The following is a 19,935-nucleotide window of genomic DNA, read 5'->3' on the forward strand; positions in this document are numbered from 1 at the left end:
CCAGGGGAGCAGCCCCTCCTCGCCGCGACGGGTGCAGTTCTGCCTTCGACCGGGCGCCTGCCAGGTATCGAGAATTCTGTAGCACGACAAATTGCAGCGGCTCCTAGGGCCTTCGGGACTCCCTGAATGTGGAGGTGGCAACACATCCCGTGAGAGGGGAAAGTCCAGGAATGTCCGTGCGCAGCCTCCGTCCCCCTCCCACAGCCAGGGGAAATGAAAACGCGCGGAAACTCCCCCCGGCGGCTTTTCCCCAACGTGCCGTTGTCCTCGTCTCCCGCGCCAAGCCCAGTCTAGTCCCTGTGGTCCAGGCTTTCCGCCGGGGCCCGTCCCCAGTTCAGAGGCACAGAGCCGGGAGTGGGCCCAGGGTTAGTGCCTCAGCCTCGTGCCCCCGGCGCTGCCTTGTGCCTTTCCCGGGGGCATTTTGGGGGTTTTCACTTCGTATTTTAATCTCCCCGGCAGGGGGCTCTGCGAGGCGCGTGGGAGCTGAGCGAGGGATGGATCCCGGGGGCCCTGCGCGTGGCGATGCCGCGGGCGTTGCGGGTGCCATGTGCCCTCCTCGGACCAGGGCAGCAGGAGAGCCCTGTGGCCAGCGCTGCCTCAGCATCCCTCTCCCCGGCGCATCCCGTGTCCGGCTGCAAGGCTCCGCTCCCAGCCCCGCCCGAGAGGGGTCGGGAGCGTTATCCCGCCAGCGCCGCCCGTGGGGAAGCCAGTCTGCGCCCTATGGCCTGGCTGTGCCCGAGCCCCGAGTTCCGGCGCCTTCGCTCTGCCCTGCCGGGGACCGTGGAGGGTTAATCTCCGGGCCGTGAGGCAGGAACGCTCATGGTGACGCTCTTGCTGTTCCTCAATTCTGCGGAGCCAGCCTCCACCCCAAGTGACCCAGCGCGGCGGGCTGAGGTGCGGGGTAGCTCCGGGGAACCGGGCCCGCCTGGCTGGCTGCCGCGCAGGGCAGCGGGAGCCGTAACCAGCACCAGCGGCCCCTCTGGCCGCGGAGGCTGCGACGCCGCATGCCCTGGGGTGCAGCCGGCAGGCAGGGCCTTCGGGGTTGCTGGGGGGCTTTCCGGGGCATCCTCCATCTGCGTTTCTTTCCCCCTGCCAGCCAGAGCCCCAGGCCAGGAGGTGGGAAGGAAAGTCCCAGGCGGCGGGGGGGCTGGAGTGAGACTCAGGCAGGGTGACTTATGGGCCCATCCTGGCTGGCTCCTGCCAGGGTCGCTGGGGATGTTTCTGGGGGTGCGGAATTACCCTAGAAGCCACTGGGGCTGCTGCTGGCTCACGCCCTCTCCTGGGGTGAACCGCAGGGCCCACGGGGCTCGGGGGCCTGTCCCAGGGCGCCTCCCCGCTCTCGCTCCGCTGGCTGCCCTTTCTGACTGCGGTAGCTGCGGGCGTTCCCCTCGGGGGTGTCTCTGAGGCCAGCCCAAGCAGGATGTAGCGAGTGAAGTGTCTGGTGCTGTGATTAATTGCTGAGCCGGGGGTGGGGTGAGGGGGAGCCATTATCCCGCAGTGCGTGGCCAGAGGTCAGAGATCGCATTTAGCAGCTGGGGCACTGTTTTTACAAGGCGCAGTTCCCCGAGGGGGGGCAGGGGATCGGGTTTAGCCCAGCAGCTCCTCGCCGGAGTCTCACAAACAACAGAAAAGGCTCCTCTGTCCTGCAGCCAGGCCTCCTGTGCTTGGCTGGATAGTGACGCCCCGGGCTCCGGAGACAGAGCCCACCGAGGGGCAGGGCCCCGTAGCCGCCTGCGCCGAAAGGCCCTTCCGTGTGCTAGAAATGACCACGAGGCTTTATCCCAGCGCCAGGCAGGAGGGGCCGCAGGCGTATCCCTCCGTCTCGGGGCCACGAGATTGTGGTACCCAAGCGGCTCTCTCGGGCCGGGCAGGGTTGCTCACGGCGCTGGCGCCCCTCGAATTCGCGAGCGATGCCGGCTGAACAGCCGCAGCGCTGGGATTGGCTGCAGAGGGAGTTCCTGGCTCTTGGCGTTGTGCCGTCAGCAGGCCCTGGCTTTGCGTGTCGGGGGAAAATCCGTGGAGAGCAGCCAGCGGTAAACGCGTCTCGCAGGCCGCACCGGAACCCTGATGGGTCGCCCGCAGGCTGCTGCTGCTTTCGCTCTCACACAGCGACCAGCCTCCCAGAGAAAGCCTGCGCCCCCGCCCCAGGTCCGGCGCTCACCATGTTCACCGCTGGGCGGTCCGGCTGCCTCCGCTCCCCTTTCCATGGGGGACAGCTGGCACCTCCGGGGGGCTGCCCGAAATCAGCTCTCAAGAGGCAGCGAACTCCAGTTAGTCGCCGGGCCACATCTCACCCCCCTGCGCCCCACGTGGAGACAGAGAAATACCAGGAGACAGGCCCCCGAGAAACAGCTCTCACCTGCTTCCTTCCCTCCGTGCACTCCGAGGGGGCAGAACTTCTCCTGTCCTGGACCCCCGACCCGGAAAGGAAGCCCCCAGAGAAGGCGAAGGGCCCTCGTGGACCTCGGTCGCAGGGCAGCCGGAGCTGGCGAGGTGGAAGCCTGGGTGAGCTGGGCCTGCTGCCGGTGACTTCTCTTGGGCTCCCCAGGAGCAGAGCGTGAAACAGAAGCTGCGTTGGGCCATGCAGCAGGGCGCCCGGGGCCGGGAGTCTCTGCTCCCCTCGAGAGCAGGGAGTCAGGAGGATCACGGCGTGTGCGCGGACCCAGTGGCCCCTGCGCTGGGCAATTCATTGCAACCCGATCTGGACTGGGACTGCCCGACGGGTTCGAACCTCGGCTGCTTCGCCTGCTCCGTGGGGCTAAGCTCCGCGCCCGCTTGCTGATGGGACCTGGGATTGGGGGGGTGGGGAGGGGGCGTTGCTGGACTCTGAGGTCTGGATGAAATCCCACCTCTGCCGTGGTTGCAGGAGTGTCACGTGGTGGCATGTCCCTCTTCCACTGAGCCGCCTGGAACTGCTCCCTCTACGCCTGTCCAGGGGACTGGGGAACCTGCTCCTCTGTTTGTTATGGAAAGTGGCGCCATTTGCAAGTGGCAGCTGCCTGGTCCCTTCCCGTCCCCGTTCTGGTGTCAGCAGGCTGGGGGGCGTTTGCATTCACACCCAGAGGAGAAGGGGGGAGCTGGAGCCTGCCTGCTCCCAGGTGTTTCTCGCAGACGCTGTGTGGCTGGGAACAGCAGGTCTCCAGCGCTGGCCTCTCCCTCCTCCAGCAGCGAACCCACCTGGCAGTGCTGGGGGGGTGGGCACCTGGACGCAGCCCTTTGCCACTGCCCAATATAAACATCAGGGGAACAGAGACCCCCCCCCCCCAGTGCTGCACGTCCCACCGGGCAAAGCTCTCGGCCCAAAGTTACTGTTTTCCCGACGCACCATGAATAACGGCACTAACGTGTATCCGGCCCTGTGCCAAGTGGTTCGGACCCGCGAAAGCTGGTGCCCAAATAAATCTGCCGGGGCTGCCCCAGGGCCCCTCGTGGGTTTGGCAGGTGCAGACCGACAGGGCTGCGGCTGCGAACGCCAGAGAGCTCTGATGCGGAGTAGCGCGCCCTCTCCAAAGGGTCACAGCCGAAGGAGGGATGTGCACCGGGCGGGGGCTGACGCTCGCCCCCGGGGGAATGGCGCACGATTATTCCAGCTGCTTTGCAGCGACTGAACTGCCCGTTAATTAAATGCTGCTTCATCTCATACAAAATGCGGGAATTCCAGGGGGACAAGCGCATTACGCTCCTTCTCCTGGGGCCTGTGGGGGAAGCCCCTCCTAGAGCAGAACTAGGAAGCGACAAGAGACCATGGTTACCTTGATGTTATGGAGGTTTTTAACCTGCATCCCACCCACTTCTGGGCCTGATGTGCTAACTGCTGCCGCGTTCCTCCCCAGAGGTGGCAGCATTTCAGTGGTGGGCGAGACCGATCCCTGCTTGGGACATCAGCAGGCTCAGAGAATGAACATCGAAGTGTCCCATCTCTGCTGGCGCTGTGTCCCAACAGCCTCGGCCTGGCCAAGCCCAAGGGTCTCTGGTGGGCTGGGGGCCTTCCCCCCGCGGTGCTGTCCAGTGTGGGGGAAGGGCTGCATTCCTTGCTTCCCACCTGAGCCCTGCAGCGTGGGGGCCGGGCCAGGCCGGCAGAGTGGCCCTTGGCAGGGCTGGGAGGGCGCAGCAGCCACCCCCCTCCCGGGAAGCGCGTCCCTTGGCCGCATCGCCGGGACGTACCAGTCTGCCCGGAGTCCCCATGGGAAAGGGGTTTGGCGCCAGAGCCCTCAGCCAGCCTGGCTTCCCCCGGACTCTGCCCTAGGCAGTGGGGAAGCTCTGGGCTGGGTTGGGGGGGAACCTCCATCCCTAGAGGTTAAGTCCCGGCTTGGCACAGCCCTGGCTGGTCCTGCTCTGGGCAGGGGGCTGGACTCGGTGCCTCCTGAGGGCTCTGCAGCCCTGGGGTTCTGGGCCAGGCTCCCTGCTTCAGTACTCAGAGCCATCGCTTTGCACACAGCAGGGCTGCTGTCGGGGGGGGGGGGGCGCTGGGCACCCCCCCCAGGTGAGAACAGGCCTCAGGTATCAAGTGACACGTGGCCGGCCAGCCGGAGAGTTTGGGATTGAACAATCCCAAAATGGGGGTGTGGGGGGGGGGGACCGACAGCCCCTCCCCCCCGCTGCAGTGTGGGGTCTCTTGGCGATTGCAGCAGAAAGGGGGGGCTGTTGGGATCCGTGCGGACCCCCTGCCCGCAGCGGCCGAGGAACGGCGAGCGAACGCTGGGCGAGCGGAGAGGCCCGTGGCTGCCGCCCGCCCCGCCGGGGAGCACTTCCTGTCGGGATTAGCCGAGCCGCTGGGCCTGTGCTCTGTCTTCAGGAAATACCTTTAGTAAGCCCTGGTGGGGTCTCCATGGCAACCGGCGAGAGGACCTGCTGATCTAAGCCATTCAGCGCTTTATTGTTCCCTGCATCTCTTTGTTGGCGGCTTTAGTGCAGCCTCTGTGGCCGGCACAGCAGTTCGCGCCGGTTGGTGCAGGCTGAATGCCGAATTTCGGCCTGCGGATGGCCCGGTCTGGCCCAGGGCCATTTGCATGCAAAACCCTCGGGGGGAAAAAAGCGCTGTATTGAGAGCTCGGCTGAATGGCGAAGGGCGAAAGGTTAATCTGCGCTGAACTCTCGGAGCCTGCGTCGCTCTCACGGCGTGGCCGCCAAGCCGGAGCTGGGCGTTTTACTGCGCCCTCTCTTCGGCGCGAGGGGGGCAGACGTTTCCCTGGCTATGAAATGAGTCCTCCCTCCTGCCCTTCGCCAGCGCGGTGGAGAGCCAGCGGCGGCTCCATGGACCCCGTGACGTTCTCCATCGCCAGACTGAACCCAGCGCCTCGTTCCGTTTCCAAGTAATGAAACCTGCCGCGCTGGGGACCTGACATCATGCCTCTACTTTGCAGCCTTGTCTCAAAGCCATTACACACTCCTCCTCCGCTGAATTGCCCTTCTCCAGCCAGGGATGCCAGGTTTCCCCGTCGGCTGTCGCTCCCCCGCCAGCAGCCCCTCGCCCGGGAAGGAGGCGCCCTCCCTCCAGGAGCTCGAGTTACATCCTCAGACTTGAAATTCAAAAAAAGAACAAGGCGAACGTGAAGGATCTGGCCTTCTCCTCGCGTTTGGTCCGTCCCACTGCCAGCCTGCTGTGTGGCTGGATTTGTACAGCGACCATCTTCCAGCTTTGTAAAGAAAAAACGTACTTTAAACTTCACCTCTCTCTTTAGCACTCAAGTCGGATGTTGATAAATTGGAGGGGGTTGGGGGAAGAGCCGCAGGAGAGAGTAAAGGTTAGAAAACCTGCCCTGTAGTGTTAGACACCTGGAGCTCCATTTATTTGGCTTAATAAAGAGACGGCAAAGGGCTGACTTGGTCGCGGGCTGTTGTACCCACACGGGTAGCAAACACGTCCACCCCAGTTCCTCTGACGCAGATGGCTGCACCCACCAACGCTCGCGAGTCTGTCTGGTTTGGTTAGTCTCTAAGGTGCACCAGGCCTGCTTGTTGTATTTAACAGTAGCCTCGTCCCAGAGGGCGACAGCACGAGCCGATGCCGGGAGCTAGAGGCTCCTGGTGCATTTTGAATGGGGAGAGCAATGAACCACTGGAACAGTTTCCCAAGGACCATGGTGGAGTCTCCATCACTGGTGACTTTTAAGACTCGGGTTGGGTGTTGTTCTGACAGCTCTGCCTGGGGAATTCTCCTGGGAAGTTCTCTGGCCGGGGAACTAGCTGGTCACGGGTCCCTTCTGGGAATGGGACACGCAGCCCCTGGCTGGGGACGGCAGGTAGCGGCTTGGGTGACGTTGCATTCGGACTCTGTCTCCAAGCACTTCGAAAGGCGGTAACTGAGGCCAGGTCTACACTAACGGTCCGCAACTCCAGCTGCGGAGAGTACGCCGGCTTCCCTTACTCCCAGCGAGAGCCGGCGTACCAGACGCCGACGGGGGCGCCCTCTGAGTTCGATGTAGTGGGTCTCAACTAGCGAGTCTGGTTAAGACCAGCTAACTCGAACTCCAGTGGATTGATCGCAGCAGTGGCGCGTGGGCTGGAGGGGGGCATGGCACAGGCAGGCCCGTTTGGAGGATCAGGCCCCCAAGGTGCTGTGGCTTGTCTCTTTCCCGAGGGGCGTGCCCTGGCTCCCAGGCCTCAGCCGGGGACATGTCTCCATGCAGGAGCGCCCGCTGGTGTCGGAGAGCCGGGGCCCCGGCCCAGCATTGCACTGCCCCAGCTAAAAAGATGGGGTGAAGGTGGGGGGGTAACTTTTCTCAGGCTGGGTTTCCACACTAGCCGCTGCTGGGCTCCCCACTGTTCCTGTCCCGTCTCCCCGGGCACAGAGGGGGTGGACTCCACACAGCATCCCTGTCTTGTATCCCCTCCTCCCTCCTCCGTCCGCCTGAACCCCGGGGGCGAGAGCCCTGCCGCTCCCGGAGCTCTGGCGCGGGGCCCTGTGAAGTGAGCACCGTCGGGCCTGGGGGGGACACCTCTCCGATGCGGGAGCAGCCCGCGCTGCCTTTCCCCTGCCCCCGGCACAAGAGGAGGAAGACAAGGCCTGGGCAGAAGGGCAGGGAGTTCATCTGGCTTATGCAGCCCCCTGGCTGGAGAGGGCAGCGTGTGCTGGACCGCTCTGCCGGAGCAGGACCTGCGCAGCGCGGTGCACGCTAGCCCCCGCGGCTTCCCCCCTGCTGGCCAGGCTGCACCTGTTGGCGCGGGTTGAGTTACAGAGCAGCGATGTGCATGAAAGAGACGTTTCAGCCCGACGGAGCCCAGTGATCAGACGCTCGCCTTACTCACCATGCACCGGGGCAGCGTCGCGGCTCACCTCGCAGGCCGGCCTCCCCCAGGGCAAGGGCTGGAGAGCTGCAGCTCGGAAAAGTCCGTGGGAATTGGGAGCCAGATGTTCTCACGGGCTGCCCCCTGCTGTACTCCTCCTGCGTTGACTGCGTGGCACCCGGGGTGATCCGGTGAGCCGAGGGCATCGTGAGCTTCTTAAGGGAGCGAGCCCTTGTCCGGGCAGGCACTGGGGCTTGGTTTTCGCCCAGCCCACAGCAGGGGATGGAGCAGAAGCCCAAGCCATGTTCCCAACTTCCGGACACCGGGGCCAAAAGCATTCGTCGGTTCCCTGAGTCGCACCCTGGTCTGGGGCTGCTCCGTGGCCCCCTCTGAGCATCAGGCAGCCAGACGTGCCCTGAGCCACGGGCTGACTCTTCCGTCCCCTGGGCACCTCTGCTCCGGGCTGGGGGCTGCCCAGTGCCAGGTCCTACGCTGCCCCGGCCCTCATGCCGCTGCCTCCCGCCTGGCACGTGATCGGCTGGCAGGCCACAGGCTCGCCCAAAGCGGCCGTGTCCTCTCAGATTCACCCAGGGAAGGGGGTGAGAGGGAATAAAATTAAACTCCCCCCTGCCAGAACTCTGCCCCCTCCCCGGCCAAGCTCACCAGCCCTCGAGTCCCTTTTCCCAGCGTTCCCACCGTTGGCGCCGAGATGTGCGCTCGAGGCCAGCCTGTGCCTCTCCTGCAGACAGCCCTGGCTGGCGTCCGGCCCCTCCGCCCTGCCTGCCTGCGCTGGGCGCGCAGTTACTGTAAAACAGTCTTGGAGACGGGGGAGGGGGCCTTAGTGACTTCGAAACCTGATCTAGCCCACACGCCCGTGCACATGGGTAACCCCCCCCCCCCCCCGGGAGAAAGAGAAACCAGAACCTGAACGTAACAAAGTAGCCTCTGCCCCTTTGGAACGTGAAGCCTTGAGCCCAGCATAGGGACAGGAGAGAAACGCGTCTTCACCAGCCCCGTGTCCACGGTCATGCGTGAAACACCCGTGTGAAAACCGGCCCGGGTCCTGCCTGCCGATGCCGCAGCACATGCGGGAAAGCGGATTGTCCCAAAGCTTTGTTCTCCCCCAGGCCCTCTGCCAGCGGTTGTCCCCCCCGGCCCTGCAGGTCCCGCTGAGCCGTGCGAAAGGCTTTGCGGGCGGCTGGAGAATTGCTTTCCTGGGATTCTGTCCAGCCTAGTTCTATTGGCAGTGCCCTGCCCTGGTCCCCAGCCCAAAGGCAGGGCTGAGGGCTTGTGCCCGCTCTGGGCCCTGGACCGGGGTCTTGCTTCATGGAACAGGACACCTCCAACCAGAACTGGGAATCGGAAGGGCCTAAAAATCCCTGGTCAGTCTCCCAGCACAGGCAGCAGCCAGATAACGGCCCAGTAGCCGCTGATGCTATTGGATCGTGCGCGGCATTTCTACCTCCAAACTTCACGGTCTGATTCGAATCAAAGCTCTCGAGTCCCTCCCACCCCGCGGCTGGGCAGAGGCTGAACTGCCGGCAGGACTGTCACAGGCAAACCTCCCCCGCGCCGTAGCAGCAGCAGCAAGCGCGGTACAAAACCGCAGCCGCGTGGCCTGGCTCGTGGCGGGAACGGTGCTCGGGCTACGGGGCGATTCTTTGCTGTTAAAAGGGCGCGAGAGGGATTTGATTTAGCTGCACCCTGCTCACCCCGTTTGGGGAATTGATGCACACACAGATGCAAGGCAAAAAGGGTAACGGGAAAGTGTCTTCGTAGGGTTACTGCCGCAGCTCTGTGGTGTCGGGCGCTGCGCAAACACACAACAAAGGTCCCTGCCCCAAGGAGCTGCCAGTCGAAGACAAGAGATGGCCAATGGCAGGGACTGACCAGAGAGCCGGGAATTTCTGCGACAGCGCTGCCCTGTGTTCTCAGCTCGCCAGCAGCCTTGGCGCGTCAGCTTTTCATGGGCGCCGGGCCAAAGGAGGTTTTCAGGAGGCATTTGAAGGTGGTCGGGAGGTTGCTTGGCAGATGAGCCTGGGGCAGGGGGAAGAAGGCAACAAGGTGCATGGTTGAAAGTTCAGCAGGCGGGTGAGGGGCCGATCCGAGGCAGGAGTCCACGTCCCAGCTGAGCGTGGCTGAGTAGGTGGCCTGGGAAGGGAGGACTAGCCGCCTGCGATGGGTGCGCAAGAGAAGTGGGGACTTTCGGGAGACGGGCTCCTGTTCTGGGGCCGTTCCTTTTGCTGTTGCTGGTCTGTTGGCAGTGGAACGGCGGGAACTCTTGGGGGGTGAGTGTGGAGAGGGGTGGGAAATACCCCGGGGATTGTATCTGCTTGCCAAGGTGCCTGTGAGGAATCATTGGAAACACAGAATGCCAGAGCTCCCGGAAATGCACGTCCTGCGGAGAGTGAAACCACTTTCCCTGCGTGCAGAGAGGGTCGCTGTCTGTCTGTCTGTCCCAAGCTGCCCTACCCGAACGCCTCGTGTTCCTGATGAACTCCGGCGGCGATTGGCACCCTGCCGCAGCTGGTTTGGGTAGAAACACAGCAGGAGGGACGGCAAATTTCCCTCCCAGCTGTTAAAAAAAAAAATTCACAAAAACACGTTGGCTGTTCGCTCTTGAGTGTTTTTTCTCCAAAGCGCCTCCCCTGTGCCAGGAATGCCGAAAACAAGGCGGGATCCATGCCACAGAAAAGGGCAGTTCCTCTCAATGGATCGTCCATTTGAAAATACTCCCGTGGTAGCTGTCTGACAGCTTGCTTCAGAGACGCTCTCTTCCTCGTGCGAGGTGCTGCACAGAAGTACAGCCGCGGTCCAGGCCCCGCAGTTGCCGGGGTGGGGTTTAAGCCAATGCGAACCTTCTCCTGTTTCCGTGGAGCTGAAGTCCATTAGGAATTCAGAGGGAAAGACGCGTCCCCGCGAGGAGCGCCCCCAGGGCGCTCGTTTAGAAACCGATGAAAGGGAAACCGGGGCAGCGTGGGGATAAAAGTGCACTTGGTAAACTTCTCCCAGTGCTGGCTTGAGAGGCGGCGTGTCCGGGCAGTGCAGGGCTGAGGGCAAGGTAACAGGTGTTCCCGTGTGTCTCTGGGGGGGGAGGGGGCGCTGCTGAGTGTGTTTTAGCAACCCCCCCCCCAGCTCACGCCCTGGACGAGCGTCCTGGGAATCGGCTCAGCACTGAGGCCGGGGGGAGGGGGAGAGGTCTGTGCTGCTCGGGGGGGGGGGGTCTGACGCACACACAGGAAAGCCGCCGACGTTTGCGCTTGGATTCAGTATCGTGGTGGAGAGAGCTGAGCTGGGGCCCAGCCGGGGCGGGAGGGGCTCAGCCCGGCTCTGCCCTGCACCTCCGGCATCGCAGCAAGCTGAGCCAGTGCCCGTTTGGCCGCAGGGTGGGTCTCTCCTCTGACACCTGCCTCCCTCCCCCGTCACTCCTGGCCCTGAGCAGCTGTGGGGAGTAGGGACGTCAAATCCCGTTTCCTTGGTGAACTGGTTCGCCCGCTCAAGGGGGCGGGCGCAGCTCCAGTCCAGCCCCCCCCCCCACCTTCTGCAGCTGGGCTGGAGCACCCCGCGGGGCTGGCAGCCGCCTGCCCAAGGCAGGGAGCCGCTCCAGCCCCCTCTGGTTCACCGGTTCACCCTTCCCGTCCCTGGTCGAACCCCGGCAAGGGGGCCTCGGCCCTGCAGGAGGGTGCTGGGGCCTCTCGAAGCGACGTCGCTGCCGAGTCCGGGGCCCGGACCAGGGCCCGGTGGGTCTCTGCATTGCAGCCGATGTGGCTCTCAAAGGACGGGCAGGTGGAATCCAAGGAGCCACCCCTGAGCGGCTTGGAGCCTGGAGCCATCTCCCGTGGCGGCGAGGCCTCGGGCCAGGCGGTGCGGAGCCGGTGGCTCGCACACGGCACCGTGGTCGGCTCAGCCCCTGCGAGGCTGCAGCCTCGCTCCCCCGTGCCGCCGCGGCGCTCTCGGAAGCAGGGACCGAGGAGGGACGCCTGGAACCAGAAGCCTTCAAGACAGCAGTGCCAATGGCAGAGCCGAGGCCCGTGGCTGGGAGCCCGCAGATCCAGCAGAGCCGGGGCGTCTCCACAGGAGGAGAAAGGACCTTTGTGCTGCCAAAGCAACTGTGGCGTCGGATGGCAGCTGCAAGTCTCCCATCGTCACAGAGCCGGCAACATGGGAACCCCGGCCCGCACCTGTTCCACGGAGGGTCACCTGAGCCGACCCGGCCCCGCCAGGGTGCTGCCACCGAAGCGTTTCCGCCGTGGGCTCTGCCTGGACGCAGTCCCCTTCACGGACCCCCAGCGCTTCAGCCAAGTGATACCCGGCCTGCTTGTGGCTGCCTGCGCTGAGCTTTGCAGGCGTGGAGAATTGGGCCGGGCGCTGCGCAGTACAGCTTCCCGGGGCTCTGCATGTGCGGGGGAGGGGGGCGTTCCCGCTGCGGGGGGGGCAGCAGAGTGGGTCGCGCACAAGCCAGGGTGTTCAGACCCGAGTTCCAATTTCAGGTGCCCTTAAAGGGGCCTGCTTTTTGGGAAAGCGCCCCGCACCCTCTCTGAAGTCCAGGCCCCTTTCAGATGCCCCACATGGAGCCCCCAAAGTCACTTCTGGAAAACTTGGCCCAAGGGGCGGGGTTGGACGGTCCAAGGGCGCATGAGCAGCCCCGACTCCTGTGCTAGCGCTGGGTTCTCAAAGGGAGGCGAAATGCTTAATCCTGCTGCAGTTGCTTTTAACCTCTGCTTCTTCTTCCTCTCTCCCCTGCCCGCGGGCTGCAGAACAGGCCTGCCGCTGCTCTGCTTGGCGGGCTAACAGGTAGGTGAGCTGGACTGGCCCTTGCCCTGAGCTGCGGGGCCTGGCCTGTGCCCTTGCCATGCGTGGCTCTCCGCCGCGGCTGGCGGCAGCTGCTTCCCACGCCCGGCACCGCCGCTGGATGAAAAGGCCGTGGCCTGCCCCACGGCGCACCGACTGGCCCGGGGCAAAGCGGAGCCTGCACCCGGAGCAGGGCCGGCCCAGGAGACGCCCCGCAGGACATGCCAGCCCCAGGAAAAGCCCCGTCCGCTGCGGGTTCCTATTTTCTCTCTCTCTCTCCGACTCTTCCAGCGCACGCCAAAGTGGAAGTGGAGTCCCACTCGGCTCACCCTGGCGACCTCCTCCAGTTGCGCTGCCGGCTCCGGGAGGATGTGCAGAGCATCAGCTGGGTGCGGGACGGGGTCCAGCTGTCGGAGAACAACCGGACGCGCATCACGGGGGAGGAGGTGGAGGTCAGGGACGCGGTGCCCGAGGACTCCGGGCTCTATGCCTGCGTGACCAACAGCCCCTCGGGGAGCCAGACCACCTACTTCTCCGTGAACGTCTCAGGTGCGTGGCAGCCCTGGGGCTGGGCCGGGGTGTTGGTCTTGTGGCTGTCCTGGCGGAGCTGGGGGCAGCTGTGTGTTGGAGGCACTGGTCAGGGGACCCCAAAGGCTGGACGGGTGTTCCCTGAAAGCCGACTGCTTGGGCGGCCGTCCAGGAGAGTCAAATGGATTAGCGCCCACAGGGGGCAGCCTGTGTTTCTGCTGGTGGTACACGTGCCGCAGTGCGTATCACAATATTTATTCTGCACATGGATGGGAAAAGTGAGTGGGAATATTGGCCAGCACCAGAGCATCCCCAGGGGCCCTCCCTGCCACACACCCTGGGGCAGCCCCAGGAACAAGCTGATGCCCTCTCTGTGCACATCCATACAGCCCCTCTCCTTTCGCTGGCTGCGCTGGCTCCCCCTTTGGGGAGGGCAGATGGGGGAGGGCAGCAAATTCCCCGGGGGTGCTCTGGGACTGGGCGATAGAGGCGGCGCGGGTGTCTCCCACCCTGGGCAGTGCGGGCTGCAGGAGGCTGCCTGTGGAGTGGTTTTGAGGAACGGGGCTCAGAGCCGCCGTCGGGCTGGCTGGGCAGGGGGCGAGGCCCTGGGCAGGCTGGCGTCTGTCTCCTCCGGCGGGTGGGCCTCGCGTCTCGCGTAGCGGCGGTGAGCCCGGCAGGAGGCGGCCGCCGGGGGTCGTGCGCAGCCAGGCGAGTGTTGCTGGCCCGGCAGGAGGTGGCCGCCGGGGGTCTTGCGCAGCCAGGCGGGTGTTGCTGGCCCGGCAGGAGGTGGCCGCCGGGGGTCGTGCGCAGCCAGGCGGGTGTTGCTGGCCCGGCAGGAGGTGGCCGCCGGGGGTCGTGCGCAGCCAGGCGGGTGTTGCTGGCCCAGTGGCTGGCCGCCGGGGGTCGTGCGCAGCCAGGCGAGTGTTGCTGGCCCGGCAGGAGGTGGCCGCCGGGGGTCTTGCGCAGCCAGGCGGGTGTTGCTGGCCCGGCAGGAGGTGGCCGCCGGGGGTCGTGCGCAGCCAGGCGGGTGTTGCTGGCCCAGTGGCTGGCCGCCGGGGGTCTTGCGCAGCCAGGCGGGTGTTGCTGGCCCAGCAGCTGGCCGCCGGGGGTCGTGCACAGCCAGGCGGGTGTTGCTGGCCCAGCAGCTGGCCGCCGGGGGTCGTGCGCAGCCAGGCGGGTGTTGCTGGCCCAGCGACTGGCTGCCGGGGGTCGTGCGCAGCCAGGCGGGTGTTGCTGGCCCAGCGGCTGGCCGCTCTGAGCTCTGCCCTCGCGGGGTCGCCGGGGCGTGGGGCGCAGCATCCGCGCAGGGGAGGCCAGTGCGGCAAATGGAGCCCGTCCCAGGACAGCAGCCGCCAGGGGCTCGTCGCGGGCGCTGGGACGATCGGGCGGGGCTCTGCAGCCGGCCGGGAGCCGGAGCCGCTGTGCCGGGGCAGTCAGCTGGCAAGGCAGGACCGGTGCAGAGAGGAGGGCGGAGGGGGTAGCTGGTCGCTGGGGACTTCGGGGCGCTGCCGGCGGGGCCCAGCCTTTGGCTCAGTGGCTGGCCCAGGCTGCTGCTCCCAGCTGGAAGTCGTAGCCCATGCGCACGGGGGGCAGGAGCGCGGCAGGGTTCTCTATGAGTTGTGCTTGGGCGGCCGCCAGGAGAGATTCACATGCCACCCAGCAAAACGGCAGAGCGCCCCAGCCGCTTACAGCCAGCAGCATGTTCCTACGGGTGGTGCACATGGCACCTGTCTTGGTGCACATAACACAGTTTATTCTGCACTGGGTGTGAGCAGAGGGAGCAGTGCTCTCCGAGCTCGTTTGCCCCGTCCCTCCTGGCCACCCAGCCATGCTAGCAATAGCCGCGCTCCGGCAGGGCTGGGGCCAGCCTGGTCTCAGTGATGGGTCGGAGAGGTTGGGGGTTCGCTGACGAGGTCGAGCCCCGCCGGAGAATCTGCGTTGTGCTTAGCCCGGCCCCACGCCGAGTGTAGACGCAGCCTCGTGGCCCGGCCATGCCCAGCTGGGGAGGGGCTGTGGACTCGCTGACGAGCGTTGGCCGGGCCGGGCTGTGCCGATGGCGCGGTGCCCGAGCAGCACGAGAGCCGGCGCGGAGGAACGGGCGGCAGGGCCTGCTCGGGGTCCGGGCGCTGAGCTGCCGTGCAGGGAGGGCCCAGCCCCGTTGGGCTCCCCGCCCTCGGCTCTCCAGCCGCGGGCCCCGGCACTGGGGGAGGAGCCATGCAGAGAAACGGGCCCCGGGTATCGCGGCTCCGGCACCGTCTGCGCCTGCAGACAGACCCAGCTGCAGGGCGTCTCCGGGCTGCCTGCTGGGGAAGCGGAGGGCCCCGCCCCGCGGCCGGCAGGCACGTCCAGCCGGCGCTTGGGCCGCAGCCTCGCCCCCACCCAGGGCCGAAGCCTCCAGCTGCTGCTCATGCTCCCGCTCCGTGTTGCTGGAGCCACGTGGGCGGCTGTCGGGGGCAGAAATGGGGGGATGACACGGGCTGAGCACCAGGGGGCTCTTCCCTCTGTCCGACTGCACCCCCCGTCCTGGCTGCGGCCGAGCCCCTGGCCTGCCGCATGGGGGCTCAGCCCCTGGGCCCGGCGAGGGGAGGGCCAGGGGCTGGGGGGAGGCGTCCTCCATTGCTCCAGGTGCCAAAGCAGCCCAGGTCTGACCGCGGGGGCAGGTTCCTTCCGAGGAGGCTGCTGCCCCACGTTCTCAGCTCCCCCAAGGCCGGCGCCAGGGAGGGCTTGTTGGATACACGCTCCCGCGCCAGCCGGCAGAACCCGGGGACCAGCGGGAAGTCTGCCTCCCCGGCCTCCGCAGGTCTCACCTGGACAGCGCCCCCAACGGCCGAGTGCGTGGGCAGCAAACCGCATTGCCCTGCATGTCCGTGTCTCGGGGGGGCTGCCGGGGAGCCCCCCTCCCGTTGTCTTCTGGGCAGCTCTGAAACTGCCTTAATTGTGCCCTGGGGCCCAGCGCTGCGTGTGCGGGGCGCCCCGGTTCGGCTTAGACACGACGGTCGCAGGGCTCCTGCTCGAGCCGCCAGGTGAGGGGGCCCACGGGGCGGGAGGCGAAAGCCACAGGCCGGGCCGTGGCCGCGGGCAGCTCCGCCCGGTTCCTCCCCTGCAGGGCAGCCGGTGGGAAGCCGAATTCCAACCCGGCTCCTCGTCTCTTGCAGACGCTCTGCCCTCTGCCGAGGATGACGACGACGACGACGATTCCTCCTCGGAGGAGAAGGAGGCAGACACCAGCAAGCCCAACCGTACGTAGGGGGCACGATTGTCTCTCTGCTGCCTTGCCCCGGCTGCCGCGTTTCATGGGTGCTGGGCTCCTTTTCACCCGGGCAACCTGGAGCTTTCCTGCCGGGCACGGCCCGCTGCTGGCGATGGCCCTGGGAACGCGGGAGCTGCCTGCGGTAACGCTCCGCTCTCCCGGTGAATGGCCTCCGGCCTGCGGGCTGCAGCTGCCGTTCCCCCAGCAGTTCCGGACGGCTGGAGGTACCCGGGGCAGAGGGTGCCGGCCGGCGGCTGGCTGCTACGTCCCAACGCACAGGGACCGACACGGGCAGGCAGCTCGGGGGGCGACTGGAGAACGCCCGGGCGGGGTGGGGAAGGGTCCAGCGTCCTGGGGAAATGTGCCGGGTAAGCACACCGGGGGAGCAGCCCTGCGCCTCCTTCTGTGCTAACTCCCCGGTCGGCTGGGGGTGCAGAGCGCTAACGAGCCTGCTCTAATCATCCCCCAGGCAGACAGGCCCTTAGCCTCCGGGAGGTAACGCCCGTCTCCTTCCCTGGCCTGAGCTGTCCGGGAGCTGGGGCGGGTGTCTGGCCCATAGCCTAGTCTGGTTCTCGGTCCCCGGCCCGCCTGGCTGCAGGGCTGAACCTGTGCCGAGGCTCTTGGCTCTGTTTGAAACGCCTGCCCCTTCCCTGCCCCCGGCCCTCCTGCCGCGCAGAGTCGCGGCTGCAGCTTTGTCCTCCCGGCTCACCAGGCAGATGCTGCCGCGGGGCCTCGGGCCCCTGGAACCGCACGGCCGGGGGCAGGGCTGTCCCAGCTCTCCCGTTGCACGGGGCCGTCGTTCCCGGCCCCCCCGCGCTCACTCCCCTCTCCGCTCAGTGGCCGTGGCTCCCTACTGGACCTACCCCGAGAAGATGGAGAAGAAGCTCCACGCCGTCCCCGCGGCCAAAACGGTGAAGTTCAAGTGCCCGTCGAGCGGGACGCCCAGCCCCACGCTGCGCTGGCTGAAGAACGGCAAGGAGTTCAAGCCGGACCACCGCATCGGCGGCTACAAGGTGCCGGGGCTGGGGGGCGGGGAGCCCGGTGGCCGTGGGATTGGCTCTGTCCGAAGCCGGCGAGCGCTTGGGACCCCGGCGCCAGCCCCAGGCTCCCACTGCAGAGCGGGCAGCGCTGGTTCGGGGCCTTTCCCTTTGGGGCCAGGCTCTCAGCTGGGGTCAACGGCCTCCTGCCGCTGCCCACAGCCCGGTGCATTCCCCTGCCGGCGCCACGACAGGCCGTAGCCTCTCCCCGCGTCCCGGTCCCCCTTGGTCAGAAGTGGGGCAGGGTCCCGGGGCCTTTCCCCACCGTGCTCAAAGCGCGTCTCCCCGCTTTAAATCGAACCAAGATTCTGGCCTGCCTCAAGCATGAGGCCCAGGGTCAGGATGGCTCTGGAACGAGAGCGCAAGTCGTGTGTCAGGCACAGCCCTGGCAGGGCAAACACCATTCTGGGCAGCGTGAACAGGCGTGTTGTGAGCAGGACTCGTTCTCCTGCTCTGCTCCACCCTGACTGGGCCTCAGCTGGAGGAGTGTCCAGTTCTGGGCTCCACATCTCAGGAAAGAGGAGGAGAAATTGGAGAGGGTGCAGAAAAGAGCAGCAAGTACGGTGAAAGGCCGGGAGAACAGGAGCTAGGAGGGACGACTGGAGGAATTGGGCTGGTTTAGTTTGGAAAGGGGAAGACCGAGAGGGGACGTGAGAGCAGCTTCCAATACCTAAAAGGGCGTCACAAGGAGGAGGGAGACAAATTGTTCCCCTCGGCCTCCAAGGGCAGGGCAAGCAGCAAGGGGATTACATTGCAGCCAGGGAGGTGGAGGTTGGACGTTAGGAAAAACGTCCTGCCTGCCAGGGTGGTGAAACGCTGGAGCAATCGCCTGGGGAACCTCCGTCCCTGGGGTGGGACTCGGCGACCTCTCGAGGTCCCTTCCGGTCCCGGCGCTGTCCGACCCTGTGGCGTGGCGCGTAGAGTGGGCGGCCGCCGATCGCCGCGCTGACTGGGCTTTGTCCTCTGCTCCGTAGGTCCGCTACGCAACCTGGAGCATCATCATGGACTCGGTGGTGCCGTCCGACAAAGGCAACTACACCTGCATCGTGGAGAACAAATACGGGAGCATCAACCACACCTACCAGCTGGACGTAGTGGGTGAGGAGGGCTCGGAAACGCCTGTCCCAAGGGCTGTCGGCAGCGGGCTGCAGTCTAGAGGCACCCCGGGGGGCCATGCGTGGGACACGGGGCTCCCTAGACGTGCTGTTCTGTTCCGCGGCTGCCTCTCCCCAGTTGTTGGTCAGCGGATGGTTCTGCCCCAGGTGCCCGGGGGGCTGGGGGTTCCGGTTCAGTTCAGGCCGGGCAGACCCACCTTAGCCTGAATTCCCAGCGGGGAGGCCGCTCTGGGCCCTTGCCCGTCGGGCTGCGGTGAGTGGCCGTGCCGGAGGGGGTGTCATTCGATTACACTGAGCAAACCAAAGGGGGGGGGGACAGCGGGAACAATGGGGCCTCTCCCGGCTCGTTCACCGCGGGGCCAGGCGCTTTGTTCCTGGCTGGGCCGATAGGTTTGTGTGACCTTTGACCCCGGATGAATGGGGAGCCATGTTTGCCCCTCTCCCCCCTCGTTTCACCTGCCGGTGCCCCTGCAAACAGCCCCTCCCGGTTTGTGTGGGCGGGGGGGTCACAGTGCCCCCTTGTCTGTCCTTGGGCAGGAGCGGCTGCTCCCGGCTTGACGGCGTCCCTGCCCCACGGCCCGGCTGGAGTCGCTGATCCAGAGCGGGTGGGTGGGAGGGGGCCGGGGCGCAGGTGTGCTTGGAGGCCAGTGGCTAGTGCTGCCCCTGGAGCCCCACGTGCCATGCCCTGCTCAGGAAGGCCCGGTCACCGGGGAGCAAGGCCCCCCTCCTGCGCTGACGCCGGCGCTGCGCCACGGCCATGGCGGCCGGGGAAAGGGGCCGGATTTCAGGGACGGCAAGCGCAGGAATCCCGGCCCCCCCGGCCAGGTACGGGCAGAGCTCGGCTGGAACATCTGTAGCCCGCCAGGGTCCAGGCAGGTTCTGCCACCTTCTGCCTCCGCAGCTAGAGGCCTCCGCCCAAACCCGACCCCGCTGCCAGGGCTGCGCCATTGGGAGCCAGGCTGGGCGCCCAGGCCATGAGCCGACACCAAATCATAAAATCGCACCCCCCCGGCCCCCCGCCCCAGCTGTCTCAGGCTGCTAGTGCTTGGTGTGTTCCTCTGTGCTGCGCCCTGGCTGGCGGAGAGGCAAAGCCGCCGTGGTTCGTAGCAACGGGAATGTCTGTGGTGGCAGAAGCTGCGTGTTGGTGAGGGCGATTTGCACGCCAGAGGAGGGGCGATTTGCAGGCTGGGGGGGGGCGATTTGCAGGCTGGAGGGGGGGCGATTTGCACGCTGGGGGGGGCGATTTGCAGGCTGGGGGGGCCATTTGCACGCTGGAGGGGGGGCGATTTGCCGGCTGGAGGGGGGGCGATTTGCAGGCTGGGGGGGCCATTTGCACGCCAGAGGAGGGGCGATTTGCAGGCTGGAGGGGGGGCGATTTGCACGCTGGGGGGGGCGATTTGCAGGCTGGGGGGGCCATTTGCACGCCAGAGGAGGGGCGATTTGCAGGCTGGAGGGGGGGCGATTTGCAGGCTGGAGGGGGGGCGATTTGCAGGCTGGAGGGTGGGCGATTTGCACGCTGGGGGGGCGATTTGCAGGCTGGGGGGGCCATTTGCACGCCAGAGGAGGGGCGATTTGCAGGCTGGAGGGGGGGCGATTTGCACGCTGGGGGGCGATTTGCACGCCGGAGGAGGGGCGATTTGCACGCTGGGGAGGGCCATTTGCACTCCAGAGCAGTAGCCAAGCGTATTAGAGAGCGGGGCCTCGACGCTCCCCCCATCACGCTCCGGCTTACCACGTGTCTTCCATCCCCTTGGAATCCGGCCCATCCCTCCCCTTCCTCCAAGAAGCTTCCTGTGCGGCCTGGTCTCCGCCCCGGCCGTGTGTCCTGCTGAGGTGCGCCTGTGGCCCTCCCGCGGGCAGCCAGGCAGAGTGGCAGTTGCAAGCGAGCTGGCGGGCAGGCTGGGCCCTTCCCTGGGGGTATTGGAGTGCGCAGGGGGCCGTTGGCGTCCTGGCATCTTCATGCTGCTGCAGCATCTCTAGGCCCCTG

At 66.3% G+C, this 19,935-nt stretch overlaps 1 protein-coding gene across 8 annotated transcripts in view; it reads left to right on the forward strand.

Annotated features, from left to right (window-relative positions):
- The window catches only part of FGFR1 (fibroblast growth factor receptor 1), a 52,116-nt gene that overhangs the window by 12,935 nt on the left and 19,246 nt on the right, over positions 1–19,935 (forward strand). For 4 of the 8 annotated variants that reach the window (XM_089773798.1, XM_089773800.1, XM_075910984.2 and 1 more), the window contains exons 3-5: positions 15,702–15,785; positions 16,634–16,809; positions 17,808–17,931. In XM_089773798.1, coding sequence (XP_089629924.1) covers positions 15,702–15,785; positions 16,634–16,809; positions 17,808–17,931 — 384 coding nt within the window. Of the gene's footprint in view, positions 1–11,695; positions 12,568–15,701; positions 15,786–16,633; positions 16,810–17,807; positions 17,932–19,935 lie in introns of those variants that run through there. The other 4 variants (XM_089773801.1, XM_075910982.2, XM_089773796.1 and 1 more) reach the window with 4 other exon arrangements.

This window comes from Pelodiscus sinensis, chromosome 28 (genome assembly GCF_052426305.1).
Source record: "Pelodiscus sinensis isolate ZL-2025 chromosome 28, ASM5242630v1, whole genome shotgun sequence".
Lineage (NCBI taxonomy): Eukaryota > Metazoa > Chordata > Testudines > Trionychidae > Pelodiscus > Pelodiscus sinensis.